A 17852-nucleotide genomic window follows, 5' to 3' on the forward strand; every position below is an offset into this window, starting at 1 on the left:
AATCACGACGTTGATAGTATTGTTACTGGCCCGTAAGAGGATCGAACTCATGACCTCCGCGTTATTAGCACGGCGCTCTAACCAACTGAGCTAACAGGCCGTGGTGTTTAATCTATTGTTTTACTAAAAACAAATGAGCCAGCATCTTCATTTCGATTAAAAGGCTAGTTGGTTTGTTTCATCACCAAACGTTTCGGCTTCCCTTTGAAGTCATTATAGGCGCAAGCTTGGTTCTACAGTTTTCTCACAGGATTTCACTTCAACGACGTGCCCAGAATGGTTACAAATTCCTTGTCAGAGGAACACGTAACACATTCCGCAATGCTCAACCGATTCACAGATCACATACACGTTAACGTAAGATGGTGAAATCTAACGCCAACGCAATCTTATAAGGTTAGGTTATAACCTCCTTACAGTTTTCTCACAGGATTCTCACAAGAAGAAGAAGAAGAAGAAGAAGAAGAAGAAGAAGAAGAAGAAGAAGAAGAAGAAGAAGAAGAAGAAGAAGAAGAAGAAGAAGAAGAAGAAGAAGAAGAAGAAGAAGAAGAAGAAGAAGAAGAAGAAGAAGAAGACGATGAAGAAGGGAAAATGAGACTGAAGAACGTAGAATCATTGTGAAGAAGGTCTTCAGATAGCCACCAAGCGGCACAATACCATACAAGATCTTTTGGAAATGCTGCTGGTCAAGAAGGGCCACGATGTCACTGTTAACAAAGCCATCCCCGGGCAACGTTTAAGACCTGATGTTGAATTTCAACTATCTGGTTCCCGGGTGATGGTTTATGTCGTGGTCTGCTATGACCAACCAGGGAGTATGGACAATGCCTACCAACGAAAGCTTGAAAAATATTCCTCGCTTGGTAGGCTTATTCCCCTGGTAGTCGGGTCCCTTGGCTCGTGGTATCCCAGGAACGATGACATCCGCTCGGTACTTGGAATCGACGGACGTTCCTGGGGTGCATTTAGATTCAAGGCCCGATTAGCAGCTATCCAGGGATCCATGGAAATGGTATGTGCCCACTTCCACTATGGTGCACCAAACCCCGAATACGAGGAAAAACCCCCTATCCACGTAGATACCCCTTACCCAATAGATTAGGAAACCCTTTTAAAAATCTATTCCTGTTTTAGCATATTTTGAATTCTTCTTTATTTTTATGTATTTTTAATTGCCCTTCCAAACAGAAAAGTTTGTTCCAAAACGGAAACCCCTCCAAAAACTAATCACTGAACCATCTATTCCTGTTTCATATTTTGAATTCATTTTTATGTATTTTGAAAACATAAAAGTTTGTTCCAAAACGGAAACCCCTCCAAAAACTAACCACTGAACCATTATTCCTTTTTATGTATTGTTAATTGCACTCCCGAACATAAAAGTTTGTTCCAAAACGGAAACCCCTCCAAAAACTAACCACTGAACCATCGATGGCGATTGTTGGGAATATATTGAGTTTCCAACAGTAGACGACGCGGTCTGGACCCCGCACGAGGCTGCCCAGCCGTTTCAGTGCTTTTGAATTGGGTGGCCCTCGACAGAGGGTCACCATTGTACATTTTTCTGTATGTAAGCCCCGCCCTAGGCCTGTTGGCTGTCTCGCAAGAGAGGGCAAGGGGCAGTCAGTCACAAAATACACTTCCTACAGTTCACAACGTGCTTCCACCAGTGTTCCCGTGTTTCATCTTTAAACTTCTTCAACTTGTTAAAGGTAAAGTCAGAGCACAGGCTGTCTATTTCCCTTCAGCGATGGTTACCAGTCCAATCTCTTTCTAGCTCCCAAAAATCAAAAATTACAATAAATTTTTTTCTTCTCTTCACTTCAATTTCAGTCTCCCACACTTATTTCTCTGCCAAAATAATACTATTCTTACTTTTTAAGTGAAAATAGTATTAATTTTGACTCTTTTCATCATCTGTCATTTACATTTAGCACCCATTAATTTCCTTCTTTAGTTTTTTCTCATACAATTCCATTTCATTTTAATACCATTTTTACTAGAAATAGAGAAAATAGTATTATAATTCATCTTGTCAAGTTTTCTTCTCTTCTTTACTAGATCACACTTCTTTGCACTTATAAAAATAAAAACAAAAAAATCAAATATTCACTTTACACAATTGTATTTCTTTGTCATCTCTTATACATATTCCAAACTTTTTCATTAAAATACCACTAACTCTTTAATTAATACTCACCCTTAACCCTATTGTCATCTCCACATTTAATTATCTTTTCAATCAGAAAAATTGCACAATATCACTCTTCTTAAATTAGAACGAAAATGGAAATAAAAAGGGAAAAGACGCTGTTTTTCAGTTTCAGAGAAGTTGATTTTGTCCCACTAGAAATTGAAGTACACAGGTGGTTTATGAAATTAGGCATTATTAATGACCAGCTCACTGTCATAGACCTCCATTACCATACCAAAAATGTAGTAGCAAAATTTAAGTACCAAAATCAATTTGAAAGTTTCTTTAAACGGCACTCCCAAGGAATACCTTTCGAGAAAAATGGGAAGATACATATCATTCCAATTTTCATGCCAAGAAGTCCTTGGAAAAAAAGTTCAAATTAAATACGTCCCAGACGAAATGGATTCAAGTCTCTTCAAAAGAATTTTAGAACCCTTATGGGAAAATTAAGAAAGTTGAGTATGAAACGCCAGCGTTAGATCTTCTTAAGACTAAAAGAGAAAAGCTTACAATTGAAATGGTTGTAACGAAAAACATCCCTTCTTTCATTACAGTTATGGGCAATAAATTTGCTGTGTCTTACCTAGGGCAAATAAAAACCTGCACAAAATGTGATTCGGAAAATCACGAAGCAAGATACTGTGAGACTGGGAGAAAATCCTATAGTCAAGCAGTGGGAAGCAGCCCTGCAATCACATTGGCAATTGACACTCTGAAAGAAATTGTAAATGAGGCTGAAAGAGTTGTTGTTAAAACACCTTTCGAAGAAGAGCTAGAAACAGAAGATTTAAGTGAAACTTCAGAAGCAGAGGTTGAAGAAGAAGAGCGGCGTCAAAAGAAAAGAGAAAGGAAAGGATCAGCGGATTCAGATAAAGTAAAAAAAGATGACCAATTAAAAAGGTGCAAGAAGAGAATAAAACCTAATATTAATGCAGCAAGGATTCATCATGGAAAACAGAAAAATGGCAATATGACAATAAGCTCTCGATCACAAGAGGAGAAGGCGAACTCCCTAACAGAGAACGAGATGAACAATGATTGGCCTGAAGTTATAAACAAAGAATTATCACAGGCTGAAAATGGAATTACTGAAATATTTCCTGACACAGAATTCTGAAAAGCAAAAACCCACAAAGTGGAATGAGAAGAAGGATTTGATGAAGGAAACAAAACCAATTTTTTTGGAAAGTTCAAAAGAAGACCCCATAGTTTGCAATAGTAAAAATAAATCTGATATACCTCCAGATTGAAATAGAAGAAAAAGAACCAAGCAATCAAAGTACAAATTTTACGCCAATACATTAAGCTTTTTAATTCGTGATTAATTTAAAATGGTAAAAATTACAACGCTAAATATAAATGGGATTAAAGATAAAAGCAAACAAGAATTTTTAAATAAATTCTTATACCAGTATAACTTAGATTTATTATCCTTACAAAAAACAAACATTAACCATTTTAATGGACTTCATAAGGATTACCTAGTAATAAGTAATAACAATGTTGAAAACCAAAGATCTGGAACAATAATAATATACAAAAAAAATAGAGATAATTAAAATTGAAAAAAGAAGAATCAGGAAGATTAATTAGAGCACTATTTAAAAATTTGACCATTGTTAATATTTATGCCCCAACACAAAATGAAGCAGCAGCAAACAGACACTTGTTCTTTCTCCACGTCTTACCAAAATCTTTAAAAGCAAATGACGACAATACAATAATATTAGGAGATTTTAACTGTATAATAGATGCAGGAGATAGGGAAGGAACAAAGAAGAAAATTAATCACCAGCTAAAAAATTTAATTGACAGATTAAAATATATTGACGTATTTAGAAAACTTAGCCCAGATATCAACTCATATACTTTTATCAGTCCGAATGGGAAACCCCGGATAGATACAACTTATATCTCTGCTAAACACTCAGGCAGTATTAAAAATTGCACCAATATTAATTTCCCATTCAGCGACCATGCAGCGGTATTGTTAGAACTAGAGGGGTCTGTTTGTAGGCTACTAAAAACAAACAAACTATGGAAATTCAATACCAGTGTCCTTGATAACCCAGATTTTGAAGAAGAATTAGAAAGTTTTATCTTATCTGCAAAAAAAAAAATTGGAAGAATATAATTCTATAATAGATTGGTGGGAGTGTGAAATTAAAGGAAATCTTAAAAAACTATTTCAAAATTATTGCAAGATGAAATCCAGAGAAAGAAATGCAATGGAAAAATTTTACAACAAATGCCTGGATCAATCCAAGGAAGAAATAGAAAAAGGAAAGAAAAACACGGATGAATACTATTTTTTTAAACATAAACTAAAAAGTATTCATAAGGCAGAGGAAGAAAGAAAGCAAATCCGGGGAAAATTGAATTACTCGATAAGTAACGAACTATTCACAGTAGTGAATTTAATTAAAAAGAAAGTCAATGGGGAAGGTAGAACAATCGACGAACTAGAAAGCAACGGAGCATCTACCTCAGATATTCATGAAGTTATACATGAATTTTACGAAAAATTATACACACTTAGAACCCACAGCCAAGAACAAAGAGAAATAATTTTAGAAAATATCAATTCAGTTTTAAGTAAAGAAATAAACCAAGAACTTGTAAAGGAAATTTCAGAAGAAGAAATTTTAAATGCAATTAACACACTCCAGGAAAAAAAGTCTCCGGGTATCGATGGATTACTCATTGAATTTTATAAAAAGATATGGCCACTTTTAAAGCAGGAAATAACAAACATGTACAGATTTATTTTAAACTCGCAAAATCTTAGTAAAACCCAGCCCACCGGAATCATAACCCTTTTACACAAGGGAGGTAGCAGAAAGATACTTGGGAACTATAGACCGATTAATCTTTTATGTTCTGATTACAAAATCCTAGCCAAAATTTTAACCATCAGACTAAAAAATATTTTACCCAATATTATCAGTGAGGAACAAACAGGTGGTATACAAAATAGAGATATAACCCAGAACTTAATAGCTTATAGAAATGTAATTGAACATTTCTCAACAGAAGAAGAATATCAGAAAAAACGAGGGAACGAATTTCATTGGGGAAACAAAACCAGAGGCATAGCAATAGTAAGTCTTGATTTCGAAAAAGCTTATGATATGGTTGAAAGGACGTTTTTATACGAAGTCTTAGATAAATTGGGTTTAGATAAAATATTTATCAATTATATCAAAATTTTCTATGAAAATGCAAAGAGTAAAATTTTTATAAATAAGGCCTTGGAAGAGACATCTGTTTAAAAAGAGGGGTAAGAAAAGGGTGCCCATTAGCGATGTACTTGTACATAATTTTTATTGAACGTTTTTTAACACTAATAAAAATCGAATCCAACCTATTTCAATATCCCCATCAAATTATCACATCAGCGCCTTTGTAGACGATGTTTCAATTTTTATTGCAAATACGCAAGACATTCTAGAACTCGAACGCTGTATTGAATAATTTGAACATGCAACTAACTCAAAAGTACATAGAGAAAAATCACAACTGTTTAGATTAGGAAGATGGAGAGAAGAATGTCAATGGCCAGCCACTTGGATAAAATCAGCAGTATCTAAAAAATGCTCGGAATTCATTGGCATGAAAATACTTTTAAAACCATTGACCAGAATTGCATTAGCATAATTAGCAAAATAGAACAAAGCGTTCAAAACACTTTTAACAGATTACTGACGATTGAACAAAAAGTAATTTTTTTCAACACTTTTATTATTCCAAAATTTTCACATTTAGCAAAAATTTTACCTATACCAGAAAAATATAGAGGTCGAGTTCAGCAATTGGGACACAATTTAATATGGCGACATCAACTGGAAAAAATAACAAAAACTGAGCTTTATGTACCGAAACAAGAAGGGGGATTAAATCTCATCAGTGCTATTGTGAAGTATAAATCCTTATTTTTAAAAACCATTTAAAATAATCTGACAGAAACAAAAAGTAGTGAAAGTGGTAAAGTTTTAAAGTATTGGATTGGGCTAAGATTAAGAAAAATTTTCCCAGTGAGTCCAGGCCCAAACTCTGAAATAACTCCATCATTTTTATTGCAATCTATAGAATCTATAAAACTTTTAAAAGAGAAGATAAAGTTAACAAAGGAAATTACAAGCAAAGAAATTTATAATAGTTAAATTTTTAAAGAAAAAAATACTCCTAAAATTATTATAAAATTTCCAAATACTGACTTCAAAACTAGTTTTAAAGCCATACAAAACCATTTTTATCCCCGCAGCTAAAGGAACACATATTTTTACAAATACATAACGTTATACCAACAAAAGACAGATTAATAAAATGTAAACAAGATATAAACCCAAAATGCGATCAGAATGATGAGCCAGAAAATATAAATCACTTATACAATTGTAATATAACAATACCTGCAGTGAAAATAATTACCAGAAGAATTTCCAACTTATACCAGAATAACTTTACTACGACGACAAAACAACTGTATTTATTTGATTTTCCTCCAAACCCTAAGAAATGTCAAAATCTAGCCATATTATTAGCTGCAAATCTTACTCTAATAGTGTGGAAAAAAAGACAGCAACCAAACTTTATGTGTAATTTTATCAACCCATTAAAGAAATCAGAAAATGTAATCAGGAAACATCCTTATTTAAAAATGGTTTGAAAAGTAAACAATAATAATTTTTAAAAATTAATTTAGGTAGTGCCACCTAGTGAAAAACGGAAAGGTTTATAAAAAAAAAGTTAAGCTAAAAAAAAAAAAGTACCTAGATGGGTGACCGCTTGGGAATAAAAAAAATCAGGAGGTTGCGTGTTCAATTCACGTCGAAGTCAAACGGTTTATACTGGTTTTTGTTCATGAATATATGCTGCAACGAAAAACGAGGCAGACAAGTCTAGGTAAATGCTACTCATATTTAAAGGGCGTGAAAAAACACTTGACTACATACATTGATTAATACTTTTACTGTAAATTGCATATTAAAATGCTCAAGCAGTTGGGAGTTTAATACTATTCAGAGACGAGAATCTTGCCAATTCCATGTCTGGAATGCCCCGCGGTTCACGAATGTGATGACGTAACGGTTAGTTAATCGATTAACTATGATAACTGATCATTCACAATTTGTATCCGTTACGGGTGCCAATGGTCAGCTTTAGACGTAAAATGCATCGACCGGGAATCGAACCCGGGCCGCCCGCGTGGCACGCGAGCATTCTACCACTGAACCATCGATGCTGTTTATGTTACTGGTATATTATCAAGTAAATCATTAAACATCAATTAAAATGACTAATTATGTGGCCACGTCATAAACAAAGTTGTTGCTTACGTTATTGTATTGATTAAAACTTGATAGACATGTTTTGATAGCAGAGCGTAGTTTCGATCTACGGACCTCTGGGTTATGGGCCCAGCACGCTTCCGCTGCGCAACTCTGCTATAGGCAACCAGTCGCTGTATTACGTTGTCACAGCTATGGCTTTCGTAGCATTTTTAACTGTTGTGTTACTAAAATGCATAAAAGAGCACGCTAGAACAAAAGCATCGGTGCATTGGATAAACATGATTGGATGGAGTACGTAATACATGCATCTCAACTTATTGAAATATTGCATCTTATAACAGAAGAAAATTTGTAGGATTTCGTGGCGCAATGGTAGCTTTGAGGAATGCCCCTTGGCCGGGCGTTCTCAAGTGCCGGAGTCTGCCGGCTCAGCGTAAAGTAGTGGCTTGGGACCTCTGAATCCCAGCGTAATAGCCGCGTCACGTCTGGGCAGCCGGTGGGGGACCGTGCTCCGATGACTTGGCGCGTCGGAATCGCGACGAGACTGTCTGGACGGATCTCACCGTCAAACGATCTAAAACTATGAGGCCGGGACAAGGCGCGGCCAATATGACTTGGCGGTGCTGGACCGTGTTAAGACCGGCAGGACGGATCTCACCATCCAATGATCTCAAATACGGGGCCGAGATAAGGCCCGGCCAATATGACGGACACAAATGACAATCGCTAGATTACTTGTAATCCTTGGCGTTGAATGCCCCCGGGTCGAATGGATCTTCGGGTGAAGCGACGGCAAAACAGGATCCAATCCGGATGAGACAAGGTTCCCACGAGCAACTTCGTTGGAGCCGTCGAGGAAAGAGTCGGACAAACGAAGAGGGCTGACGGGCGGATGCAGCTTATCACGGCCGGGCAGAATTTGACGGCCAGTGGTGACGGGCAGCGAAACAGGTGATATAAACCAGATTTGATAGTAGTTACCAGCAGGAAAATGAAGAGCCGACTCCGGGGGCTTCGGTGAAACTTGTGTGTATTTACTCGGCTGAAAACCAGCCTTTATATACTCAACATTTACAAAACACCGTTGACTAATATATACAATAAACATACATAAGTTTAAACGCTGGAGTAGATGTCACCGGTGTTCCGTCACCCGTTTTAGCCGCAGTATCCTCCACTTCCTCCAACCTCGAACTCCCCTCCACCGACCCTCCGTCGGTCCCTTCATCGCCAACACCCTCCTTACTCTGGGCTAAAACAGGCTCCAGTCACGATGGTTTTTGGTGTTGACTTATGAGAGCGGTCGGTAGAGACCGCCTCACATAGCTGTAAAAGACGTCAAGTGCTTTCAATAATATGCTACCGGCTTCCGACCTTCTGTGTCAAGGATTCGCCGAGCAAATCGTTCTAACTCCCGTTTATCTTCCGTCTTCTACCGTCTACCGGTATGTCATTTCCATTGGCCGGGAACTTCTTGGTTAGTTCCCGCTTAGCGTTGGACTTACCACGGCTACCGACTCTTCGGTGCCGAGTGCCCGGGCTTCTGTTGCCCTTCCGTCTATCCCTTTGCTGTCCCTTCGGATTGCTTCAGACGTCGGAATTTCCGACACTCCCCCCGTTGGACCCTCGTCCAACTCAGAGTCTGAGCTGTCCGTTATGTCTCCGTCTTGGAACGGTAGGACATTTCTATGATCATCGTCTATCGTCCTGCTTCTAGCTCTAGCGGGTATAGACATTTAATGTCCCTGTATATTGGCTTCGATCCTTTGCCTTTCACCTTATCGGCAACTAATACTGCGACTCTTCTAAATTTGTTATCCGAACCGGGGTACAATTTAGCTACTCTGCCTACTTTCCACTTCGTTCTCTTAGATTTCTCATCGTGTATAAGTACCACCTGGCCGACTTCAACCTGCTTCGTTCTACCCGGTGTCGGGCAATGGAACTTCTCCAGGTCTGCCACATATTCCTTATAGAAGTCTTCCCACCATCCTGCTAGTAGGTTCCTCCTTATTCTCTCTCTCTTGGTTAAGGGTATTCTGTCCGAATACTCTCTTTCTTCATCGTCCACCGGGTGTTTCTGATTTTGTCTGCTAGTACCGTCTGGAACAAATCATATTCCAGACATTCGTTCCCATACGTTTTATATAGTAATCTTTTCACTGTCTGGACCATTCTTTCCCAGAACCCGCCCCACCAAGGGGAGAGGCTTGGGGAGAATCGCCACTTGACATTCAGGTCTACCAGAGTGTTATATATCTTCTCACTCTTGTAGGCCGCTCTCAAATACTTGGCGGCTTGCGTAAACGTTCTAGCGTTGTCTGAATACATGGCTTTCGGCACCCCTCTCCTTGCAAAAAACCTTCTCAGGGCAAAGATGCAGGTCGTCGCTTCTTGGTCTGTAGTCATTTCTAAGTGCACGGCTCTTGTTACCGCACACGTAAAGAGACAAATGTAAGCTTTCGCTTGCCCGGTTCTTGCTAAGAGCCTTATCGGGAAGGGTCCCGCAAAGTCAATCCCCGTCACGTTGAACGGGTTTGCCATCTGCAGTCTGTCTACTGGTAGAGGTGCCGGTACCTCGTTGAACGGTCTCGAGTCTAATTTCTGACACCTCATGCACCTCTTTAACTCTTTCTTTATCGTCTGTCTCAGTTTTGGGATCCAAAACGTTCGCCGTACCTCCACCATCGTCGTGCTTACTCCAGTGTGCAGTAACCGTTCATGCGTCTGCTCTATGAGTTTGCCTGTCAGATAGTGGTTCTCTGGCAATAGGATTACCGCTTCTCTACCGTTAAGCCGCAACCAGTTTTCTTGGCGGCCGTAACACCTGATCAGCCCGTTTCTCTCGTCCCAGGCTAATCCCAATTTTCTCAGTTTATCATTTTTCCAGGACTTTTTCTCTTTTATGGCTTCTCTTTCCTCTTTGTATGCGTCAATTTGCATCGCTCGCCATAAATCTAACTCTGCTTGCTCTACTTCTTCTACTGCGAGAATGTTGAACCGTTTCTTGTCGGTTCCAACCAATACTTCTGCCAGCGGTGTTCGGGGTTCGGCTGTCCCTTGAACCTCTTCACCGCTCTTTTCACTGTCGCCCAGATCCTAATTATCGTACGCAGCGAACTATAGTTCTCGTACCACTCTTTTCCTTTTGACGTCGAAATATTACATTGCGTTATCTCTTTGATTTTTTCCTCTTTCTTGATTTCTTCCGTACAATCCTGTTCCACCTGGGCTGGATTCTTCGGCCACATCTCTTTTTTGTTCAGCCACTCTGGACCTGACCACCAATCTTTCTTATGGTTCAGCTGGCTCACTGAAGCCCCTCTCGAGGCTATATCTGCCGGGTTCTGAACTCCCGGGCAGTGCCTTATCGACTCTATATTGATCTTCTCCCTGATTTCTGTCACTCGGTTGTGAACGAACTGTTTCCACCGGCCCGACTCGCCTTTCATCCACCAGTAGGCTATCGCCGAGTCCGTCCACAACGTCTTCTCAAACGATCGTCCAAGGGACTTTTCGATGTATTCCCCCAGCCTTACTGCCAGCAAATTGCTGAGTAGCTCTAACCTGGGGGTCGATACTGATTTCTTGGGGTCCGGTGCTACCCGGGTTTTGCTGCATAACAGCTTTGTCTCTTTTCCGTTCTCCAAATATGCGGCTACACTGTATGCGTCGTCACTCGCGTCGCAAAACAAATGTGGTCTCGGTGAATGGATCTCTCCAGTCCACCGTCCCAGCTTTGTGTTCTTGAGGTCCGACAAACTCTTAATGAATGTCTCCCAGTGCGGCATTATGCTTGCCGATACTGGCTCATCCCAGCCTGTTTTATCTATCCAGACCTTCTGCATGATAATCTTTGCTACCACCGTTACCGGTGATATCAATCCCAGCGGGTCGAAGACCTTCAGCGCAAGGCTGAACAACTTCCTTTTCGTCGGCCTTTTGCTCACCTCTTCGGCCTCTTCTATTATCTTCTCGGGCTTGAACCGAAACGAGTCCGTCTCCGGATCCCACGTTACTCCCAGCGCCTTAACTGCTTTTTCTGTATTATCTCCCTTCGTTATTTCTTTCTTTTGGAACTGTAACGCGTGCAGCTGTTCCCTGAGTGCCACGCTATTTGTCGTCCACTTCCTAAGTTCCATCTTGGCCGAATTAAATATCTTCTGTGCTTGCGTTATCGCTTCGATTGCTTGGGGGACGCTACTCGCTCCCCCCAACCAATCATCCACATATAACTGCGAGCTCAATTTACCCACCAGCTCTGGGTATTCATCTCTATGCTCATCCAAGCATTTTAATATAACCGCTCTTAGAATAAACGGGCTACTCGAGAGTCCGAAAGGCACTCTCCTCCACCTGTATTCTATCCATTCTGAGTTATCATCTTTCGGGTCTTTTATCCATAGAAATCGGACTATCTGTCCGTGTTCTTCCTGTATTCCTATCTGTAGGAATGCTTGCGTGATGTCCGCCATCCACGCTATCTCGTTCTGCCTAAATCTGAGCAGCACCGCCAAGAGTTCCGGGTTCAGGTTCGGCCCGGTCTCCAACAGATCATTCAGGCTAGGCCTATTCTGCTGGTGGGCCGAACCGTCAAACACCGGTCTAATCTTGGTGGTTGCCGCTTCCGTTTTTATCACCGGTCTGTGCGGCAAATACGTACATGCTCCCGTGTAATTCTTATCTGCTGCCTCTATGTAGCCTTTCTCGAGGTATTGTCGAAAAACTTCATTGTAGGCCACTTTGTCCTCCCGTTTCATTTTTCTCAATAGCCCTGTCAATCTGACCGAGGCTATGTTTTTGTTGGTCTCCATCGACCTTCTGTTATTTTTAAACGGGAACAGAACCTCATATCTGCCCGTTTGATCTTTCTTTATAGTCTCCTGATAGTTTTTCAGGAACCCCCGGTCCTCTAGCTCTTGGGGCGTAACTCCCATGTGTTCCAAGGCCCAGAATTCCTTGAAGTCTACCATCACTCTTTTTCCGTCGGCCTGTGTAACTATGTTTGCCGACACTTCTCTCGGATTTCCTGCTGAGGGTGCTCCAAAAATAATCCACCCCAGCTTGCTGGCACATGCCACCGAATCGTCTGGACCCTGTCTCGTCTGGTGTTTTAGAATTTGCCAATAATAGTCACATCCTATTATCATGTCAAATTCTGTTTTATTGTCGGGCCTGAAATGTCTTTCATCCGCGACCTTCTCTCCTTGTTCCGTCAAGATCTCTACCAGTCTTGACCGGACCTTTGAGGTTGCTTTTGCCACGTACTTTATCGCCGTAGCTTTAATTTTTATTTTTCCCTGTCTTTCAGGAACCATCCATATGCTATAGGTCTTTAGCACCGATCTTTCCGCTTGGTCTGATCCAAACGTGTTCACTCTTATCTCTCCTTCATCCTCTTCGTCCGCCTTTAACCGTCTGATCAGACTCTGTCGGATGAACGTTTTTTCGCTCCCCGAGTCTATCAGACCTAGCACTTTTATTTTTCTGTTATTCTTTCCTTGTAATACCGCCGTGAATGTGGGCAGTCCGATCGAAGTTGCCTGCGCACAATTCACATTGATATCTATCGTCACCGATCTGTTCACCGGTCTTTGCGGGGACTGCGATCTGATTGGCCCGTGTTGTCTTTGTCTTGATAGGCATAGCGATGGGCTATGATCTATACTCCCACAATTCCTACACGGGACTCTGGCTACGCAGTTTTCCGTCCGATGCGATCTGCCGAGGCATTTCAAACACCGGTTTTCTCGCTCGCAGAGCGTTCGTCTGAACTGCGGGGTATTCACCATACACCTGTGGTGTATGTGATTCTGCTGACAAAAACAACAGGGTGTCATCCTACCTCCCCTCTCTTGAGGCTCCCTTCTTGGGCTATGTGGCTGGCTCACAGGATCTTCCTCCATCTCCCTAAGCCGTATCTCTCGATCAAGCTCCTTGAGAATGGCTTCTAGTGTCGGTTGATCCTCATCGAACCATTTGTCTCTCCACCATCTCGAGGTTAATGCTTTAGGCAATGCCTTCAACACATCTCCCGAGATGTATTCTCCATAGCCGCCCATATCCACCTTGAGGTTCGTTAGGGCAGCTCTGGCGTTTGTCAGCCCGTCGAAGATTCTCTTTAACTGACTGGTTGTTGCTCAGTCTCCCAGTCTTACGGCTACGAGACTTTTCAGTTCGTTTACGTAGTGGGCCTTTAACTTTTCTGTATCCCCGAATCTTTTTTCCAATTTCAGCATTGCTTCCTGGTATTGGTTTTCGTCAAAGTGTATATGTGATATCAATTCTGCGGCCTTGCCTTTCAGGCTTATCCGCAGATATTGAAATTTTTCCACCTCTGTTAATCTCGGATCGGCGTCGTACGCCGTCCACATAGCTCTCCATCCCTTCCATGCTGTGATCTCTCCGTTAAACGTCGGTAGAGGCAGCGCTGTTCTGTTTACTGGCGATTGGGTTTCGCTTTTTTTGTATTTTTCTCTTAATTTTTTCATCTTCTCTCTCAATTTGTCCTCTATTTCTCTGTCACCCGCCTTCTCGGCTGCCGTAGAGATTGCGGCAAGCTTTTCATTTAACGCCACGATGGCCACCCATCGAGCTTCGGCTTTGTCTATGTATTTCTGTCTACTTTCGGCGTCGGCTTCCGCCAACGCTATGCTGTCTTTCAGTTCCCTTTTTATCAGTGCCCGATCTTCAAGCAACTCTTCCCGCGTGCCTATCGGGGAGTCCGCCCTTGACGAAGCCCGTAACGGCTCTTGTCGTCTTATCGGGCTGTCCTCTAGGCCGGGCAAGCTATCTTCGATCGTTCTCTCCACGATTGATCTTATTTCTGCTCTCACTCCCTCTACTATCTCCGGGATTTGTTCCTTCATTGAGAAGCTTTCTTTTGCACGTTCAATCAATTTCGCTGCAGAGTTCAGCGCTTTATTACTTCTTCCGTCTATCTCTTTTACTAACTCCGTGATTGCGGCCAATTTTGACTCTAAGTCTTCCAGGTCTTCAATCTTTTTCTCCATTGCCATCATTTTTATGCTTGTGTCTGTCATGAATCTTTCGATTGTTTTTTCTGCGACCTCGACCCTCTTGTGCAACATAGAGTGGTACGAATCGCCGGACTTGAAAATTTTTTCGAGTTTTTCCTCGATGATCGACAATCTCTCATCTAGGCTCATCTCGTCTTGGTCTGTAACCGCTTGTCTCGTTCTCCTGGTCGGAACTGACATTCTTGTGTTATTATATGTGTTTTTTTTTATAGTGGTAGAGATATATATATATTTTTTTTTATTTATTTAACGAAAAAATTTTTATAACAATATCGACAATTTTAATCAAGCACTGGGGACTTTAAAATCTCGTCTTCAGAGGAAGATGCGATTCCTGTTTTTGCCAGTCGCTTTGATAGTTGTCTGCTCAACCGTTCTTCGGGTGAAGATTTCTTCCAACTCCGTGGTATCCCTGATGTAGACCTTGCTTTCTTCGCTTGGGGTGTCTCTTTTGAGGTTCCAGCGGCGAGGTCTCTAATTTCTTGGCTCAACACCGTGGGGGTCGGTGGTGGGCCCGGTATCTGGAATGTGGCGGGCGGCAATTCTTTGACACCGCGCGCTCATTCCAATATCTGCTCCCTTTTCTGGAGCTCTTCTTTATCGCGTCTCAGCTTGCTCGTCTCCAGCAGGAATCTGGCGTGTTCTTCGGCACGTTCTGCTGCCTTTTGTGCCGCTGCTATTACCGAGGAGTGCGACTCTTGGACTTTGGTGAGGGCAGCTAGCTGCTCCCTCTCCTGCACGTTCAAAAACTGGGCTGGCGAGTCCAAAGTCGGAGTGATCGGTCGTGTGTAAGGGTTTGGCCGACTCTTTTTCTCCACCGGTCTCTTGGCGCGTTGTTCAGGGAAGGGCTCCGGGATGCGAAGTCTCCTGAACACACCTTTCGGGATGGTTTCTTCTAGCTCTTTCCAGAGTTCGTAAGAGCGAGCCTCCGTATCTAGGAGGTGCTGGAATCTGGAATACACCGCCTGCTGGTGCTGCTGATGTATGCTGTCCGACACTGTTATGGAATGTACGGGCAGATTTTTGTTATTATTTTGTTCGCAGGACCAATTTGAGGAATGCCCCTTGGCCGGGCGTTCTCCAGTGCCGGAGTCTGCCGGCTCAGCGTAAAGTAGTGGCTTGGGACCTCTGAATCCCAGCGTAATAGCCGTGTCACGTCTGGGCAGCCGGTGGGGGACCGTGCTCCGATGACTTGGCGCGTCGGAATCGCGACGAGACTGTCTGGACGGATCTCACCGTCAAACGATCTAAAACTATGAGGCCGGGACAAGGCGCGGCCAATATGACTTGGCGGTGCTGGACCGTGTTAAGACCGGCAGGACGGATCTCACCATCCAATGATCTCAAATACGGGGCCGAGATAAGGCCCGGCCAATATGACGGACACAAATGACAATCGCTAGATTACTTGTAATCCTTGGCGTTGAATGCCCCCGGGTCGAATGGATCTTCGGGTGAAGCGACGGCAAAACAGGATCCAATCCGGATGAGACAAGGTTCCCACGAGCAACTTCGTTGGAGCCGTCGAGGAAAGAGTCGGACAAACGAAGAGGGCTGACGGGCGGATGCAGCTTATCACGGCCGGGCAGAATTTGACGGCCAGTGGTGACGGGCAGCGAAACAGGTGATATAAACCAGATTTGATAGTAGTTACCAGCAGGAAAATGAAGAGCCGACTCCGGGGGCTTCGGTGAAACTTGTGTGTATTTACTCGGCTGAAAACCAGCCTTTATATACTCAACATTTACAAAACACCGTTGACTAATATATACAATAAACATACATAAGTTTAAACGCTGGAGTAGATGTCACCGGTGTTCCGTCACCCGTTTTAGCCGCAGTATCCTCCACTTCCTCCAACCTCGAACTCCCCTCCACCGACCCTCCGTCGGTCCCTTCATCGCCAACACCCTCCTTACTCTGGGCTAAAACAGGCTCCAGTCACGATGGTTTTTGGTGTTGACTTATGAGAGCGGTCGGTAGAGACCGCCTCACATAGCTGTAAAAGACGTCAAGTGCTTTCAATAATATGCTACCGGCTTCCGACCTTCTGTGTCAAGGATTCGCCGAGCAAATCGTTCTAACTCCCGTTTATCTTCCGTCTTCTACCGTCTACCGGTATGTCATTTCCATTGGCCGGGAACTTCTTGGTTAGTTCCCGCTTAGCGTTGGACTTACCCCGGCTACCGACTCTTCGGTGCCGAGTGCCCGGGCTTCTGTTGCCCTTCCGTCTATCCCTTTGCTGTCCCTTCGGATTGCTTCAGACGTCGGAATTTCCGACAGTAGCGCGCCTGACTCCAGATCAGGAGGTTGCGTGTTCAATTCACGTCGAGGTCAAACGGTTTATACTGGTTTTTGTTCATGAATATATGCTGCAACGAAAAACGAGGCAGACAAGTCTAGGTAAATGCTACTCATATTTAAAGGGCGTGAAAAAACACTTGACTACATACATTGATTAATACTTTTACTGTAAATTGCATATTAAAATGCGCAAGCAGTTGGGAGTTTAATACTATTCAGAGACGAGAATCTTGCCAATTCTATGTCTGGAATGCCCCGCGGTTCACGAATGTGATGACGTAACGGTTAGTTAATCGATTAACTATGATAACTGATCATTCACAATTTGTATCCGTTACGGGTGCCAATGGTCAGCTTTAGACGCCAAATGTATCGACCGGGAATCGAACCCGGGCCGCCCGCGTGGCAGGCGAGCATTCTACCACTGAACCATCGATGCTGTTCATGTTACTGCTGGTATGTTATCAAGTAAATCATTAAACATCAATTAAAATGACTAATTATGTGGCCACGTCATAAACAAAGTTGTTGCTTACGTTATTGTATTGATTAAAACTTGATAGACATGTTTAGTTAGCAGAGCGTAGTTTCGATCTACGGACCTTTGAGTTATGGGCCCAGCACGCTTCCGCTGCGCCACTCTGCTATAGGCAACCAGTCGCTGTATTACGTTGTCACAGCTATGGCTTTCGTAGCATTTTTAACTGTTGTGTTACTAAAATGCATAAAAGAGCACGCTAGAACAAAAGCATCGGTGCATTGGATAAACATGATTGGATGGAGTACGTAATACATGCATCTCAACTTATTGAAATATTGCATCTTATAACAGAAGAAAATTTGTAGGATTTCGTGGCGCAATGGTAGCGCGCCTGACTCCAGATCAGGAGGTTGCGTGTTCAAATCACGTCGAGGTCAAACGGTTTATACTGGTTTTTGTTCATGAATATATGCTGCAACGAAAAACGAGGCAGACAAGTCTAGGTAAATGCTACTCATATTTAAAGGGCGTGAAAA

The 17852-nt window shown here is 42.3% G+C and overlaps 1 protein-coding gene and 2 non-coding genes across 3 annotated transcripts; 1 reads left to right on the plus strand and 2 right to left on the minus strand.

Moving 5' to 3' along the window:
- Window positions 1-26: 26 nt before the first annotated feature.
- Trnai-aau (transfer RNA isoleucine (anticodon AAU)) lies at window positions 27-100 on the minus strand. The gene has a single exon. It is a non-coding gene; the product is annotated as a tRNA-Ile (tRNA).
- A 9658-nt stretch (window positions 101-9758) lies between these two features.
- LOC130698716 (uncharacterized) lies at window positions 9759-13553 on the minus strand (the record flags this gene model as incomplete). Its single annotated transcript, XM_057521398.2, has 3 exons — window positions 13383-13553; window positions 10627-13034; window positions 9759-10576 (listed from the first exon to the last, which is right to left on the minus strand). Coding segments are annotated over exons 1-3 (3397 nt in total), but the record flags the coding sequence as incomplete, so codon positions are not given.
- A 4128-nt stretch (window positions 13554-17681) lies between these two features.
- Trnaw-cca (transfer RNA tryptophan (anticodon CCA)) lies at window positions 17682-17753 on the plus strand. The gene has a single exon. It is a non-coding gene; the product is annotated as a tRNA-Trp (tRNA).
- The last annotated feature ends 99 nt before the right edge of the window (window positions 17754-17852 follow it).

The sequence above is a fragment of the Daphnia carinata genome, unplaced genomic scaffold, assembly GCF_022539665.2.
Source record: "Daphnia carinata strain CSIRO-1 unplaced genomic scaffold, CSIRO_AGI_Dcar_HiC_V3 NW_026453072.1___fragment_2___debris, whole genome shotgun sequence".
Lineage (NCBI taxonomy): Eukaryota > Metazoa > Arthropoda > Branchiopoda > Diplostraca > Daphniidae > Daphnia > Daphnia carinata.